This window comes from Microcaecilia unicolor, chromosome 2 (assembly GCF_901765095.1).
Source record: "Microcaecilia unicolor chromosome 2, aMicUni1.1, whole genome shotgun sequence".
In the NCBI taxonomy this organism is placed as follows: Eukaryota; Metazoa; Chordata; class Amphibia; order Gymnophiona; family Siphonopidae; genus Microcaecilia; species Microcaecilia unicolor.
Window position 1 is genome coordinate 585,435,909 of NC_044032.1, and position 18,142 is coordinate 585,454,050.

Here is an 18,142-nt window from a genome sequence, read left to right on the forward strand (position 1 = left end):
CGTCAGATCTGGTTCCCTCTTCTTCTGGAGTTGTCCTCAGAAGAACCGTGGAGATTGGAGTGTTTTCCGACTCTCATTTCGCAGAACGACGGGGCGTTGCTGCACCCCAACCTTCAATCCCTGGCTCTCACGGCCTGGATGTTGAGGGCGTAGACTTCGCTGCGTTGGGTCTGTCTGAGGGTGTCTCCCGGGTCTTGCTTGCCTCTAGGAAGGATTCCACTAAAAAGAGTTACTTTTTCAAGTGGAGGAGGTTTGTCGTTTGGTGTGAGAGCAAGGCCCTAGAACCTCGTTCTTGCCCTGCACAGAACCTGCTTGAATACCTTCTGCACTTATCAGAGTCTGGCCTCAAGACCAACTCAGTAAGGAATCACCTGAGTGCGATTAGTGCTTACCATTATCGTGTGGAAGGTAAAGCCATCTCTGGAGAGCCTTTAGTCGTTCGATTCATGAGAGGCCTGCTTTTGTCAAAGCCCCCTATCAAGCCTCCTACTGTGTCATGGGATCTCAACGTCGTCCTCACCCAGCTGATGAAACCTCCTTTTGAGCCACTGAATACCTGCCATCTGAAGTACTTGACCTGGAAGGTCATTTTCTTGGTGGCAGTTACTTCAACTCGTAGGGTCAGTGAGCTTCAAGCCCTGGTAGCTCATGCTCCGTATACCAAATTTCATCACAACAGAGTAGTGCTCCGCACTCACCCAAAGTTCCTGCCGAAGGTGGTGTCGGAGTTCCATCTTAACCAGTCAATTGTCTTGCCAACATTCTTTCCCAGGCCGCATACCCGCCCTGCTGAACGTCAGTTGCACACATTGGACTGCAAGAGAGCATTGGCCTTCTACTTGGAGCGGACACAGCCCAACAGACAGTCCGCCCAATTGTTTATTTCTTTCGACCCTAACAGGCTAGGGGTCGCTGTCGGGAAACGCACCATCTCCAATTGGCTAGCAGATTGCATTTCCTTCACTTACGCCCAGGCTGGGCTGACTCTTGAGGGTCATGTCACGGCTCATAGTGTCAGAGCCATGGCAGCGTCGGTGGCCCACTTGAAGTCAGCCACTATTGAAGAGATCTGCAAGGCTGCGACGTGGTCATCTGTCCACACATTCACATCTCATTACTGCCTCCAGCAGGATACCCGACGCGACAGTCGGTTCGGGCAGTCGGTGCTGCAGAATCTGTTTGGGGTGTAAATCCAACTCCACCCTCCAGGACCCGAATTTATTCTGGTCAGGCTGCACTCTCAGTTAGTTGTTCTTCGTAGGTCAATTTCTGTTGTTTCCTCGCCGTTGCGAGGTTCCATTGACCTGGGTTCTTGTTTTGAGTGAGCCTGAGAGCTAGGGATACCCCAGTCGTGAGAACAAGCAGCCTGCTTGTCCTCGGAGAAAGGGTATGATACATACCTGTAGCAGGTGTTCTCCGAGGACAGCAGGCTGATTGTTCTCACCTACCCTCCCTCCTCCCCTTTGGAGTTGTGTGTTTCATCTTTTGCTAGTCATTCAACTGGCGGGAGCGGTCGCGCACGGGTGGGAAGACGGCCGCGCATGCGCGGTGGGCGTGCCCTGCGTGCCGACCGTCCCGCGAAGCTTCTTTCCGGTTGGTGGGGGCTGCCGCGGACGTCACCCAGTCGTGAGAACAATCAGCCTGCTGTCCTCGGAGAACACCTGCTACAGGTATGTATCATACCCTATACCAGCTCACTCCACAAGAGGGGAGGCAGCTTCGTGAGCAGAAGTTTGTTTTGTTTCACCAACTGATATTTGCAAAATGGCAGCTTCAGCTTCTCTCCACACTTTCTCTAAACTTTACAGGCTTCACATAGCAAATCGGAGGGATACTGAGTTTGGTGCATTGATCATCAGGGCAGTGGCAGCTGCTTCCTCCCCCTTCTTAGGGACTGATTTTTTTATATCCTGCAATTTCTGGAATTTTCTGGAGAACACTAAGAAAGGAGAAATTAGGATTTACATGATAATTTTCTTTCCTTTAGTCCTCCATGTATCCCAGGATCCCACCCTTTACTCAGTCATGCTACTTGTCTTGTACACACTTACCCTACTGTGTTTGCTTTTCTTCAAGGTTTAAGTTGTATTCTATATCTTTACATGTCCACAATTTCTGGAACAGCCTGGAGGACTAAAGGGAAACAAAAATTAAGTCCTAATTTCTCCTAATGACAGGCAAATGAAATGGAATCACTCACATGATTCTGTTTCATGGTGGCATATAATCTAGTAAGAGCTTTAAGAATGTGTAATGGTTTCCTATGTACTGTTTGGCCTCAGGCATCCTTTTTGTATTCTATTTGAGAAGAAAGAGGCATGCTCGCTGAAGTGCTTCTATAGCTGGATTTTGCCTCAGGACTTTTTATGGTTTATTACTTTTTCAGTTAAGTTCTTTTTTCCCCAGTAACACCCTGTAGATTTTGAGTCTTTTCAAGTTTTGTATTTCTTTGCTGTCACTTATTGCTAAAAAGTAGCAATACTTTTCTGCAAATTCATGTTTATTGTCAGCGGTCTAACTTTTTTTTTTTTTAGCTGCACATAGCACCAGCAATTTGTAGCTTTGGTTGTGGAATCAGGGTTAGTTTGTTTAGTTTTCCCCAACCTAAAAAGTGTTCCCATTGAGCCAACTTCCATGTGAGATTTTATACCCTCTTTAATTTTGCTTAGTCATGCCCATGAAATAAGCTAGTGGCTTGAACAGGTACCCAGCATACTTATAGAGAAAGTTCCTTTCTGATTATCCTGTCTGGGTACAAGTAACAATGTCTTCTGTGCTGTGATGTTGCTGAAAGAGGTTTGGGTCTAGCTGACCAGTTTAGTAGAGATAAGTCCTGCTTCAGCCTGGTATCAAAGTTTAACAGAAAAGCCCAGGGATCTGACAAAGGTTGCACTGGTACAATGCCCCAGACCCAGGATCAGCCCATGGCTGCTGACAGATTCATTCCTTTCCCTTCAAGTGTCTATGAAGTTCTTGAAAAACTGAACTTAAAAGTCAAAGTGAGTGATCATTAAGCTTCAGAGACCCTTCATCGACATGGCTTTTATGAATTAGGCGTGGCTGTTTGTGCATGTTCTGACACTATATCAAGTCTCCCAAGGACTATTTGCTGAGTTTTGAGCAGTTTATCAATACAGCCAACAAGGATGTACAGTACCTATATAGCCTGTCCCATCTTCCCTCCGCTTCCCTACCCCCAGGGCTCATGTATGGAATCTAATGGACAGCGCTCCAGATCCAGCTCCTCTTTTCCATCCCCAGATCTCATGATTTATGCTTTTAAAAGAGCTCCTGGAACAGCTGGTTTTGTTGTGACTAGACTAATTATTTGTACTGATGGTTCGGTCAGCCTGAGCAGCAGATTTAAAAATCCATGTGCAACTTGAGTTAAAAAAAAAAATAAAAAATCAGTGTAACATGAAAAACACTTCCATGGAGTACCAATATGCTTCATACTGAAAAACAGAATATGCTAGACTGCTATAGATTTCTACACAAAAAGTGTTACACTGCACCATAAACAAGGGTCCGTGACCCCATTATACCACCTTCATTTAATTTCTTATATACTGCCTACGAGCAGCTATTGAAGCAGTGTACGTTAAGGTACACTAGGTATTTTCCATCCCTAGAGAGATTACAATCTGAGTTTGTACCCGAGACAATGGAGCATTAAGTGACTTGCCCCAAGATCACAAAGTCCTACAGTTGGATTTGAACAGGGCTCTTCTAACCATTAGGTTACTCTACCTTCTACCCCGTCTTCCCCCACCAATAAAGCACAAAATATCTCTTTCCAATAGCAGAGGCACAATCCCTTAACCCCTCCCCCCCCCCCCAAAAAAAAAATCAAGCTTTCTTTTATCTTAGTTCAAGAAGCAGTGATGCCACAACCAAAAAAAAATAAAATCTTCTTGGGACGCCCACCAAAAAAGAAATTGAGGGAAAAGCTATAATAGCAGCTGTGAAGCAATAACAATGAACAGTGGGCCAGTAGCAGGAGAAGCATGTACTACACCCATACTGAATGGATGTGTCTTCACTGTGCTGTGAGGCTCATAGCTGGCATCAAATTTAAACATTCTGCCATTTGATTGGTTTCCTGCCTCATCAGTCATTTCCTCCCGCCTTCCTCCTCCCAACGCAGCTGCTTGCAGATTTACACAGCACCTTAACAATGTGGCACCACTCCTCTTCCTCCCATGATGTTGCCTGCAAGGTCTCAGCCCAAGTAAAAGCAGCTTTTTTTTTGGGGGGGGGGGGGGGGAGGGGAGGTCAATGCCCCCTTATTTCCCAAGACTACACCCATGGTTTGGATTTATAGTATGTTAACAGGATGGTCAAAATAATCCTCTTAGAAGAATGCTTGGTAAGATTGTGGATCTTTCAAGATGCAACATCTAACAAGACCAATATCTCCTTATGACCTTTATATTCAGTACCAACCATGAGAAGACTGCAAATAAACAAATTGCAAAGTAGACATTTAGCAGAGCCTATTGTCAGTGAGCCTATCTGTCCAAGTAGGAAGACTGAAAATACACGTGCAACTTTAAACAGATAACATCCATTTAAAGCTGTACTTTCTGTATTTGAGGTCTAACTAGGATAGATAAGTTATCCTGCAAACAGCTGAATATTTCTACTCACTGGATAACTTTTAGCACTGCTACCAACCTTCTTAAATCATATCAATTTAATGCAGGTAACTTTGGCAGGTTGACTTCATAAATTGCTAAAGTTATCTGTTTAATTTTTCAATAGCATTTAGGCAGCACACACCACCACTGATCACAAAAGTGTTTTTCAGTATTGATCTCCATGTTCATAAGAGCCACAGTCATAGACATAAATGAAAAAAAAATGAAAGCAATTTTTAAAGGTTTATTATTTTACTTGATAATCTTACAATTGGAACTACAACTGTATACGGTCTGACTTTTGGTGTGTGTGTGTGTTTTTTTTTTCTAAGCCTAGCTTTAAATAAGATAACATCATAATGTAGGAGCTGCATAAGCCACCTTCTCTACAACTTATGGAATTTAAAACCTGAGGAAGGCCAGCTTACGGTTGCTAATTTGCTTTTTAGTTGTCTTCTCAGGAATTTAAGTGTAATTGTTCAACTCTTCAGGTTCTCAGCACAAGAAGTCATAAAAAAAGAAAGAAGAAAGGAAATATTTTGCTTTCATCCATATACAAGAGCCATTATTCTTTTAATTCACCTCTCTAGTACATACATGATTCTCTTGGCCATTTTCTTCTTTCTAAATATTTGGAAACAAATAGCAACTGGAAATAAACTTGTATTCACTGGTGCAATCCAACATCTTTAAACATAAAAAAAAACAATGTAATTATTTCATTCAAGTAAGTGCCTAGTGTTTTTTTTCTTCATAGTAAAACGGTTTCTGTAAACATTTATTTATTTAGAACATACTTGTATCTTGCAAAGTGATCATGATCATTCGATGTGGTATAATATAATCTAAAACTCACAGTATTGATTCGTCTGTGTGACCCAGGGTAAAATACATTATCTCCCAATGCCTCTTACAAAAATGTAATTTCCTCAACTATAACTACGATTGTTCTTCCTTCCCTTTTACTTCTGAAAGTCTACAATGATCTTGCTAAGTTTAAAGGTACTACATAAATCCAAATACTTAGGACTATTATTATGTACTTAGGAAAGGAATGCATCTAAATTAAATTCTTTGGTGAAAGAAAAATAACCTAGTAGAAACTTTGGAGTATTGCTGGTACTTATGCACATAGGAGGCAAATCTATAAATGGTGTTCAAAAATTGGCGCTCAATGCTATTGTATAATTGGCAGTCAAAGATGAGCATCCATTATAGAATAGCATTGACTGCTGATTTCGGCACCCAAATTTAGGTGCCAGGACTTACGCCTGCTGAAAGCAGGTGTAATTTCTGGCACACATCCCCAGAATTCTATAATCGTGCAAATTTTAGGAATGTCTCTGACCTGCCCATGCCCCTCCCATGGCCACACCCCCTTTTGAGTTGCACGCTAAGCGATTTGGGCACAGCAAAATGTGCATGCAGTTCCAAATTGGTGCTGATTAGTGCCATTTAGCAACCAATTATTGGCACTAATGGGATTGTGAGCATATTTAATGGGGCACACATCTTGAATCAGGGCGCCATATATAGAATCTGAGGGGCAGCTCAAACATTTTCAGTGGGCAGAATGCAGTGACAGGTTCTTCAAATAATCTTTCTATAATAACAGATTAAGCCATGTAATGTTAGGTAGCAGTACTATGTGTCAACCTGTCTGTGTCTTCACCTGATTGCTTCGTTTTTTTAGTTTTTATTTTTTCACATCCCTTTTATGTCCTTTTGAAACTATGTTGTTGAGCCAACATGCCAAGACTTTTAAATATTCCTGATTGCCATTTTCATGCTTTCTTTTATGTTACGTATTACCAGCATTATGTCTGCCTGGTGTCCTGAAGTATAGCTGCATCCTGATTTACTTAGCAGCTTAAACTTTCAAAACCTTCAACTACCAGCATTTTCTTAGACATGACATATAAATCAATATGGAAACCAGGGAATAGCAATGACTCTATTTAAAGAGAAACTAAATTCCTGAGAGAAATAATTACAAGCAACACCAACTTCTGAAATTTCCTGTCCAAAGGATGGCTATCAGGCAATTTTGTAAATCTTCTGAAAACATTTTCCTCACCTAAGCTTGGTACCTTTATAAAGCAAGAGTTCCAACAGGAGGGTATTTATTAATGAAGGCCACACACCCTTCTGAAGTGTCTGTTTCAGATTTGCCAAAAGGATAGCTGGCTCATTTACAACAAGCAACTGTACGAGGTGCTGGCTCAACACATTTTATACCACAGACTGAGAAGTCCAGGTGCTATGTTGCCCATATACTGCCTATTGCTACTGTCTGGTTAGAAATAACCAGTTTGATTTTTCATCTATTTATGTCCACTGTTCTTTCATGATAAAGACATTATACACGTATAAAATGTGAATTATAAGGGAATGAGAACAAAATAAGTACAGTTCTAGATAACAATCTTAAAACAAATTTAAATCAAGTACAAATCTTGCTGGTCTCTTATTTCTTGTATACTTAAAAAGGTATATGCTAAATTTCACAGTTTAAACCATTCTTGCATTTTGGTTTGATATTAGTATGTCAATGTTTTAGTAGCTTATTCTTATAAAAGTTTTCTTTTTTGTTCATGAGCACAGCAGCTGTCTGTTGCATGATATTCAGACCAGCCACTCATTTAGTGCATTGCTGCAAACCATATTAAGATATATTTGTTCACTGGACTTTCTGACAGCAGAACATTCTTCTTTTTTGTAGAAAAAAATAACTTGATATGATTTAAACCATTTACATATGCAAAAAAAAAAAATCAGATAGGTATGTCCATCAGTATAGAACTAACTGCCATCTTCCCATCTGCCAAAAGGTCAAGGTTAAAGTGCTATTAACTTGTGGGACGGAGATTATCTTCAGGCACTCCTGGGCAGCAGTACAGTCCCACACATTTTCAGAAAGGATTCAGCCGTATTCCTGTTCCTAGGGGTGAGAAGGGATTCACTTTTGCCCACATCAGAGCATCATTCAATGAAATGGCTGATTTTCCATCTTCAAGGAAAAACACGGGACCCTGTAAAATTCCAATACCAGATACAGAAATAATATAAGGCATCAGTGGTCATGACATTTGCCCATAAGCAAAAGAGATTGTGAATATAAGGTTGAACATTACTGAAATAGTTAAATATAAAAAGACACAGCAGAAGAGTTTCCCTTGATTGTCATGCAAAACTACTTTCCATCATGTGAATGTGTTTTGGAACCGATCAATCCATCCCCACCAGCCTAACTTCAAACTTCATTCTCTTTTGTCTATTGAGAAATGCCTTGTTCTTGAAGCATGTGGCTCTTCCCCCATCCATATTCCCCTTTCTGTCCTGAGCCTGGGTAGAGAGGCAAATTATCAGAACTCCCTCCCCAGAAAGACAATGGGGGCCCTCAGGCCTTGTATTGAAAAACACTACCCCCTACTCCCATATCACTTCCTGTAGAAAACAATCATGAGGAAAGAGGAACCCCCAGACCCAGTCAGACTCTCTTAAGAGTGCTTATCGGCAGACAACTTTGGTATAATCCTTCTAAGATAGGGTGAACATAAGGGACCCTGCTTGGGTGTTAGTAGTCAAAGAGCGACAGCTATGTGGGCAGTGGCAGGCTAAGATTAAACCCATTTTGAAGCTGAGACCATTCCCTGAACCAAAGAGTGTTGAGAAGTGGAATAAAGTGGTTTATTGTGAGCACTTTTGCATTTGTACACTCTACGTCTCAGCAAGCATTGAAGGGACAGGTTTATTTCCGCTGCATTGCCTCAGCATGTGCTCCTTCCACAACGAAATCTTGTTCAACTATTTGCATGTCAAAAAGAAAAAGATCTAAAAGTTTGATCCTGGACCAGTCAAGGCTAAGCTTGGTGAGGGGTCAGGAAAAGACTACAGGAACCACAGAGAGGGTAGATCCAGGACAGAAATTAAATCCCCACTGCGGTGCTTTAACTGTGAGGAGGTGGAACATTTTAAGAAGGAATACCCCCTAATGGGATGCTCCTTTTCAGGCCCTCAAGAAAGGCGTAAAGGTTTCTGGTCTGGACCTGGTGGCCCTTCTAGTTACAGGGAGTAACCAGTTCCTAGTCTCAGGTCGCCCTGGTTTGGAAAATAGGGATAGGGGAAAAGGAAGGGATTTTCATAGGCAATGTGCATGTTCAATGCATCCACAAGGATATTAGAGCAGAACCTTTGTATGAAATAGAACTTACCTGGGAGGGAAAGATATTTGTCTTATGAGTGGCGGTAGTGGAACATTTACCATTCACTTTTAACTTTGGTAGAGATTGGGTGTGTGTCTGTGTGTGTGTGTGTGGGGGCATTAGTCCCAAAGGAAAGCTGAATAGCAACCCAAACTAAAGTTTACTCTGGGGAAGAAGGAGGTATGCTAAAGTTAGGGAAAATATTTCCCTTTGTGAAACAAGGGGTAATTGGGCATCCCAGGAAATCAAGAAAGGCCAGAAGAGAATGGAGAAGTAAAGGGTTGGCTTCCCCAGGACAAGTGGAAGTATTGGGAGAGGAGGTGCTGCACAGGTTTTGTCAGTTTCCCTTGGAACATAAGAAGGACCTGTCCCTACAGCCAAATTGGGGTAAGGTGGGAGGTCCCCAGACCCAAGGTGAAGCTACAAATCCGGCTTATAGAAACATTAAGAAGATATTATACCGGATTTTGGAAGGTAGGGTCGAGAAAGAAAGGAGGAGTGGAGGAGTGGCCTAGTGGTTAGGGTGGTGAACTTTGGTCCTGGGGAACTGAGGAACTGAGTTCAATTCCCACTTCAGGCACAGGCAGCTCCTTGTGACTCTGGGCAAGTCACTTAACCCTCCATTGCCCCATGTAAGCCGCATTGAGCCTGCCATGAGTGGGAAAGCGCGGCGTACAAATGTAACAAAAAAAAAAAAAAAAGCAGGTAATGATACCTGAAATCTTTAGAAAACCTTTGTTGGTGTTAGCTCACTCCCATCCTTTGGCAGGGCACCTGGCCGAAGGAAGCACCCTGGATAGGTTGACAGGCCAGTTTTTCTGGCCTTGGATTTACCAGGATGTAAGGCATTTCTGACACTGTTGCCTACAATGTTAGAAGATACCATAGAGGTTACCTCTAAAAGCCCTCCTAAACCTGCTGCCTGTTACGGAGCAACCCTTAGATAGGATAGCAATAGATCTGATAGGACCTTTAAATCGTAGTGCAAGAGGAATTGACTGATAGGGGAACTAATTTTCTATCCTGAATGCTAGAGGGTATATTTACATTGTATGGGCTGAGGCATATTAAAATCACAACGTATCACTCTCAGGCGGATGGTCTTGTGGAAAAGTTCAATCAAAGCTTAATTTGCATGTAAAAAAAAATATGTGTGTAGGAAGGGGGTGGGGGTTGTCAACAAGTGAGATGTGCTTCTTCCTTATGTGCTGTTTGCATATTGGGCGGTGGCCCAAACACCAGTAGTGCTTTCCCCATTCGAGCTGATGTTCGGCCGACGTTCCAGGAACCTGTTAGATGTAGTTAGAGATGCCTGGGTGGGAGAGGAACGAGTCATGTCAGTACCCGAGTATGTTCAAGAGCTGAGAGAGAAACTAATATGGATAGGGAAGGTGGCCAAAGAAAATCTCAAACAGGCTCAGGTGAGACAGAAAACCTATTATGACCAGAAGGCCAGGGAAAGAGTTCTCACCCCAGGACAAGGTACTAGTACTGATCCCTACTTCGGCCAACAAGTTATTATCCCAATGGAAAGAGCCTTTTGTAATATCCCGAATGGAGGGGCCCTTGATATATGAAGTGTCCCAGGGTCAAGGAAAGGCTCAGATCTCTATCATGTTAACCTGCTAAAACCGTGGGTCAAGAGAGAGGGGATGGTTGGGGAGGTAGTAAAGGAAGAAGACAAGGATTTAGGGCCAAAGTGGAAGAGGGATAATTAGTCCTGATTGGGAATTCACTGCATCTCCAACAGAAGCTAGAATTACAGTCTTTGATCCACCAGTTCCAAGATGTGTTCTCCCCTCTACCCAGTCGTACCTACAAACTAACAGTACCAGGGAAAATAATTAGGCAGAGACAATACAGGCTGCCCCAAGCAAAGAAAACAGAGTTAGAATGGGAGGTGGTGGACATGTTAAGACTTGGAATCATTGAGGAGTACACCTGCGAATGGTCCAGTCCCATTGTGCTGGTCACCAGACCAGATGGGAGTACTCCCTTCTGTGTAGACTTTAGAGGAGTAAATGGGGTGTCCCATTTTGATGCCTACCTTATGCCCATGATGGATGACTTGGTGGAACAATTGGGGGGGGGGGGGAGCAAATTATTTATCCCCTATTGACCTTACCAAAGGGTATTGGCAGATCCCTCTAGAGAAGGATTCAAGGGAGAAAATTGCCTTTATAACGCACCAAGGTTTATATCAATTTAGAGTGTTACCCTTTGGACTACATGGAGCTCCTGCTATGTTTCATATAATTATGAATCAAATATTGAAGCCACACCAAAAATAAGCTACAGCATATTTAGCTGACATGGTTGTCTTCTCTAGTACCTGGAACATGTAGTCCAATTAAGGGCAGTTTGTAACTATTGAGAAAAGCGGGGCTTACAGCTAATCCCAAGAAATGTGCACTAGGTAAGAGGGACATACAATATCTGGGCCACCGGTTGGGGGTGGGTGGGTAAGACCCTTGCCCTCCAAAATAGAGGCCATTCAAAAGGTAAAAGTCCCTAAAACCATGAAACAACTGAGGCCTTTCCTGGGATTGGTTGGATATTACCGAAGATTTATTCCCAAATTTGCAGAACTGGCAGCCAGCCTAACAGCCCTCTTGCGAGCTTCCCAGCCCAATAAGCTAAGCTGGGATAGAGTGATAGATCAGGCTTTTGACCAATTGAAGAGGGCCTTGTGTAAAGATCCAGTATTAAAAAATATAGACTTTAGTAGAGAGTTTGTTCTCCAGACATATGCTTCAAGGGTGGGCCTAGGGGCTGTACTAAGCCAAGGGATAGGAGATGAGGAACACCCGGTGCTGTACCTCAGTAGGAAGCTGACAGAGGCAGAGAAAGAAACTATTCTACAACACAGAAAAAGTGCTTGGGTGGGTGGGTGATAGAGACTTTGAACTATTATCTTTTAGGGAGGCACTTCACTTTGATCACAGACCATGCTCCATTCAAATGGCTACAGCTCATGAGAAATCTAATGACAGGCTGACTAGATGGTACCTAGTGTTACAGGCTTATGATTTCTGAGTGGACCACTGGGCGGGCAAAAGGCATATTAATACTGACTTCCGATCTCGGGAGGAGGGATAATGCCCCAGAGGAGGAGGAGTTGAAAAGAAGGCAGCAGAGCTTAAAAAGGGGGAAGGTGTGTGATGGGGTGTACATCCCATCACAAGGAAAGGGGAGCCCCCAGTCCCAGTCAAATGCTTTCAAGAGTGCTTATCGGCAGACAACTCGGGTATAGACCCTCCTACGATAGGATGAACACATGGGACCATGCTCTGGTGGTAGTAGCTGAACAGGGATGGCTACGTGGGAGGTGGCAGACTAAGACTAAAACCAGGCACAGAAAGCAGGCTAAGACTAAACTCATTCTGAAATTTTTGAGACCATCGCCTGAGCCAAAGAGCACTGAGAAGTGGAACTGAAAATCTTCCCTACATAGGATTTGCATAGGCCAATGAACTCTGTGTTGACCTATCCTTTGGACCCTGGTAAAGGCCAGGGAAGTAGAGTGGGAATTCCCTAGGCTGTGTAGGACCCAGAGGTGGGTGGAGTAGGGAGGATTCTGTGACTCCTGATCAGGACCTAATGGCCAGGGAGCCCAGGGAAAAAGTCTGATCTCTCCCTTTTGGGAAGTGAGAGGACTCTTGGGGAAGTGGATGGAACTTTTGAGGACAACTGTGAACCAACCCCGCTAGAGTATTGGTGACAGAGTGCTTTGGAAACTCAGCCTACATATTTGTGGCAGCTTACTGTGCAATGACATTTTTTTCCCTTTTACAACTAAGGTCCTTTTGTATATATTCTATGCATGTTTGAATTTTGCCATTTTTTTTAGTTCCTATATAATATGCTGAAAGCTTATTCCAGCTGTCTACTACTGTCTCAGTGAAAAAGCATTTTCTCACATTATTTTTGCCTTTCCCTCCCTTCAGCTTTGTATCATGACCCTTTGTCTTTTCAGTTCTTCATTCTGTGGAATATGCTTCTTTCTGGTACTTTTGATTGAAACATTTATTTAATTGTATTTGTAAATTTGACTTTCTAAGAAATAATCAAATAAAAGAAATGTAGGAGAGGGAATTCAAAACACACCCAACGGAGCAGAATAGCCAAAAAAGCACAAAGAGTCATAGCGACATTTTGCTGACAGGAAGTTTTGTTTGCACAGTAGTGTTTTTATTGTTCCATTGTGCTCTACACTAGCATTTCCTTTGACCAAGACTTTTTTTTTTATCATAGTCAGACCGTATCTTTTCCATCGCTGAATGATACAACTGATGACTGTCTATGCAGAAGACCCTGACACAGGCAGTTTCGCCGAAACACAGACCATGTTGGGTCTGTTTAATGAAGTATTGAATTAAGGCCTCCTATTCTTGAAGGCTCCTTGTGCTTTTTTGGCTGTAGCCTTAGACATAAAAATATTCATAAACATAAAACAATTTGTCATTATTACAAAGTCAACAATAAAAAATGCTACACCTGAAATACAGCAAAAGAAACTTGCTATTTATTTGAATGCTTCTATCATACCTCCCCCATCTTTCCCTTTTTTCTTCTAGGAAATACATCTTTAGTTCATTTACATTCTCTGCGTATGCTTAGAGTGACATTCATGAACCATTTTCATGGCTTTACTTTGAATTGTTTTTATATAGTCAATATTATTTTATGTATATGGAGTCCATACCTGAACACAGTTCTACAGAGAGGTAATACCATCTTTTCTCTTTTTATTAGTGAAACGTCTCTTTAGGAACCCAAACATAACATTGATAAAGTTGAGCCAGTCGATATAGTATACCTGTTATTCATGGTAACTGTGACCAATTCTGATTTTGATTTGTAAACCGCAGTGAACCACTTTTAGAGGTATCTGCGGTATATAAGAATCAGACTATGTTATATTATGTTCAAAAATGATCCTAGGAAAATAACCAATAAACATATACTTGTGCTTACTTGGGTTTATAATTCTTCTGATGAAAATAGAAATATGCGTTTTAAAATTTAAAGTGTGTATTTAGTTGCAAATCCTACACAAATGCTCATCCCAGGAATGCCCACCTCTATAGTGGGTAAAAGTATGTGCAAAATAGCACTATGCTTGTACTTTTACCCATATAGGGCTGGGTTCAGTAAATGGCACTCAAAATTTGGTGCCGGAAAATGTCGATGCTAAGTGCAATTCTATAAAGGGTGCATGCCCTTTATAGAATCACGTTTATCGCAGATTCCTGCTCCTAACTTTAGGTGTCAGACTTATGCTTGCAGAAACCAGGCATAAATTATGCCGCCCAAGTTAGGTGCGCAGAGGCCATATTCTGTAAATATGCATGCAACTTTTCGGAATGACCCCTTCTGAGTTACATGCTATTAAAGTCAGGCACCATGCCTTATAGAATAGTGTGGAACTAGATATGCATGCAAAATTTATGAGTGCCAACTATCAATAATTGGTTGTTAGCACCCAATTATTGATAGTTAACGGCTTGTTAATTAATTTGCAAGTGCATCTTGGGAACGCAAATCTGGGTACCATATAGAGAATCCCGGGGATACTGTATAAAGTGGCAATTAAAGCCCATTTACATGGCTAAAGCACTGTCTTACCTGTGGAAATGACTTTTACATCGTCCTTCCCCGCCCCCCCCCCCACCCAGATTCTCATGTATACCTCATCTTTGTACTTTCAACTGTGCCAGTAAATTAAATACTACATATTCTTGCTACTAGTTATAGGCAGTACTTCCTCATCAAATGGAACCGTGTTCATCCCACAGCCTCATGAAGTCCCATTTTACATAGAAAATTGAGATTAGAATTTAGGGATGTCCAGGTTGGGGCATGCTCAATTCTGGCAGTATTTTACAAAAGGCTCTGCAGAAATTTACCTTTTCATGTGAGTGAAGGCATAGTGCTACCTAAGTTTTATCCTAAACTATACAAGCATTAATGTAAGAAATCCTTCCATACTGGACTGCAAATGGACTCTTGCTTACTATCTTGAAAAATAGAATCCATCAGAAAATCTATTCAACTGTTTGTCTCCCTTGACCCCAACAGGCTTGGTATTTCAGTGGCTAAGGTTACATTAGTTAATTGGCTAGTGTCCTCTATTCAATTCTGTTATGAACAGATTAGTTAGTATTCCTCTATCCTGCACAGTAAAGCCTCATTAAATAACGGTCACTATTGCTCTTTTAAAATCTGCTTCATTGTAGAACAGCTTAGTCCTTGCTTTTTTAGCTTCACTTCACTTCACACTACTGCTTGGGCCAGTCATCAATCAAGACAGCACTATCAGTCAAGTAGTATTCAGCAATCTGTCTTTCTAATCTATTCAACTCTAGCATCATCATGTGACTGGGTCATTGTTTCACAATGATAACCTGCAAATTGGAGAAACCTGAGCTTGGGAGTCACACATGTGTGTCTGATTTAATCCTGTAATGACAGAAAAAGCAAAATTTCCATTAATAGCAGGATTAATCAGGCACACAATCCTTTCGACTTCCTTTAGTTGTATTATGGAACTAAGGGGACTGAGGCGACTGCTGTGTGTGAGAAGGGATGCTCATGCTCAGAACTTTACACTACTTTTGAGCTCTGAGAGAGCTGCCCCATTCTGGCACTGTCTAATAATGTTACCCATTTTTGTACCAGATTATTCCCACAGTCTATGGAGAACATCCATTTTAGATAAGCAACTTTGCTACTTTCCCATGGGCACAAAATGAGAAAAGCCCTTCAGTACTGCCAGCATAATGTATAAAATCTATTAATAATTGTGGTTGAAGTCCTGCTGATCAGTGTAAAACAACCTAATACTCATCTCCATTATACACTTTTGTCAATTAGGGCCGGGAATCTGATCAGCCACTGAGTAACAACTCACTTGAGTTTATGGCTGACAATTACAGTTTAAAATACAAAAGGTGTCATTCAGCCTACTCAGTTTCTCTAAAGAGAAATGGAAAAAAAAAAAGCTGAATAAAACCTATACCTGTATTCTTAATCCAGTCAGGCAAGAGATGTGGACATCTGAATGGCTTGGAAGATTCGATCCTGTTACATAATCAGGTCCAATCATTCCTTTAAGAGATTCTTCTTTTATTTGTGCTAACAGTGTTGCATAAACCTTTCCTTGTGATTCTGATGGAGAAGTATAGGGTAGTTCTTCATTGGACCTGTGTGTGCAATGAAAAAAATTTTACAGTATCTGCTATGATACATAATACTGTGTATTACATTTGCAATAAATTTGGTTTTGATACCTCCTAAATATTAAATGTTTTTTGAATCCAAAATAGATATGTATTATACAAATCCTAATACATTTTAAGAACATAAATATCCTAGGACTGCACTTCCCTACCTATGAGGAATATCTCATCTAAATGAGAAATGACCGTATATATGATGAGATGCAGCAATGCCAAGTGCTGGGAAATAAAGGTTTGCACTCCTAAACTCCCAAAACACTTGGAATATCAGTGATGTGACATCACAGGGGTACAGGGGGTATATATTCCAAGTCACCAATAGTCAAAAGGGATTTAACTGGGTAGGAAGGCTTTTTCCTGGTTAAATCTCAATGGCTGGCTCTGCACTTAAATTCAGCAGCAATTAACCAATTAGTGTCATTGAATATCAGCACAGCACGTTTAGTGATGGGGTGGTCCAGCTGTGAAGCCTGGGTGAAGATGGGAGTTACCCAGTTAGTTGTGATATTCAGTCCTCTAACCAGGTAGGTGCAAAAAGGCTATCCTAACTTTTTCTGGGTAGTTATCTAATTACCAGTCTAAATGTTGGCTGGCACCCTGGTATCTTTCGGCAGCTGCTGAAAACTCATATTTAATGCCAGTACCCAGATTAGGCCTAGGATTGAATATCTGGGCCATATTCAGCCCATGATGGTTAGTGCCTTTACATTTGCAGACTACTACAGGCTGAATATCGAGGGGAAGCTAGTTCTTCTCCCTCTACCTATATCAAGTTATATGTTTCTCAGAAGAAACAATTGGATGAAATGTCTTGCATTCATTTCACTACTGTACTAGTTCACCACGCCGCCAGTGCCTCCATGCTCCGTTCTGTATACGCTGTGCTCCTTTCCTATCTGCCAATTGCTCATTCCATCACTGCCCTCCCAGACATCTGGTAAAAGGCTTGGGGAGGCTTACACTGCTGCTGCCACTTCCTGGTACAGCAGCAGTAGCGATAAAAAGATAGAGGTACAGAGTTGCTTCCACTATGCCATGTCACTGCTGGTCCTGCCCTCTTTGACACTGACTTCCTGTTTTGCAGGGGGCTGGACTTGGCACAGCCAACACAGATAGCGGTAGTGGCTCCACGACTCTTTTTTTTGTAGGGGGGAGGGGGGCCTGCTGCTGCTGGTCATTTTTTTGATCAGCTTTCAGAGACCAAATCCTCTTTTCTCAGATCAGGAGAAAATATCATGAAAGCAGTATACTGGCCTGAAGAAGGAGGTTCTGGCTCTGGAAGCATTTCAGAAATGTACCGAGTCAGTCTAATATAAAGGTATTACCTTATTATTTTTTTTTTTATTTGTTAATTTTCAATTTAGTGATTATAATATGTCAATTTTTATATTTATAGCTGCTATCTTTATTTTACACACTAGTTGGACATGCATCATTGTTTCTAGTTCTTTGGCTTTGTACTGTATCTGTATGGAAAGTCTGGCTTCTTGGTGGTTTAGTTTAATCTTTGTCTACACATTTCTAATTTTAGTTTATGGTTATTTATTCTATATTTGTTCAGGATCTGTCTGTGTTCTGCATGTGTGAAAGAGGCCAGGTAGTCTGTTAGCACTGAATGTCTGTGTAGGATCATCTGTACTAATCTAGCTTGTTTAGTTTTCTCCAGAAACCACTATAATGTTTATGGTGCTGCCTTTTCCTAGGTATGCCCTTGTTTGACCTTTGGCAGTTGGTGCTATGATGGTATGCTAGAATTGCTCTATAGGTTGTGAGTGACTTTTTTTTTTGAGTTTTGTATTACTTCATGGTATGCCTGGTACTGGATTTTGAATTTAGCTTATGCCTTTCCTGGTAGTAGCTCAAGGCAAGTTACATTAAGGTACAATAGGTTTTTTTCCTATCGTTGGAAGGCTTACAGTCTAAGTTTGTACCTGAAGTAACGGAAAGTTAAGTGACACGCCCAAGATCTCAAGGAACAACAGTGGGATTTGGACCTTGGCTTCCCTGGTTTTCAGTTTGTTGCTTTAACAATTAGATAACAGCTAATATAAATAAA

The 18,142-nt window shown here is 41.6% G+C and overlaps 1 protein-coding gene across 1 annotated transcript in view; it reads right to left on the bottom strand.

Moving 5' to 3' along the window:
- Positions 1-5,976: 5,976 nt before the first annotated feature.
- WDR17 (WD repeat domain 17) overlaps positions 5,977-18,142 on the bottom strand; it is a 272,532-nt gene continuing 260,366 nt past the window's right edge. The window contains exons 28-29 of the mRNA XM_030191530.1: positions 15,867-16,050; positions 5,977-7,672 (exon numbers count right to left, since the gene is read on the bottom strand). Coding sequence (XP_030047390.1) covers positions 7,553-7,672; positions 15,867-16,050 — 304 coding nt within the window. The 3' untranslated portion in view covers positions 5,977-7,552. The remainder of the gene's footprint in view (positions 7,673-15,866; positions 16,051-18,142) is intronic.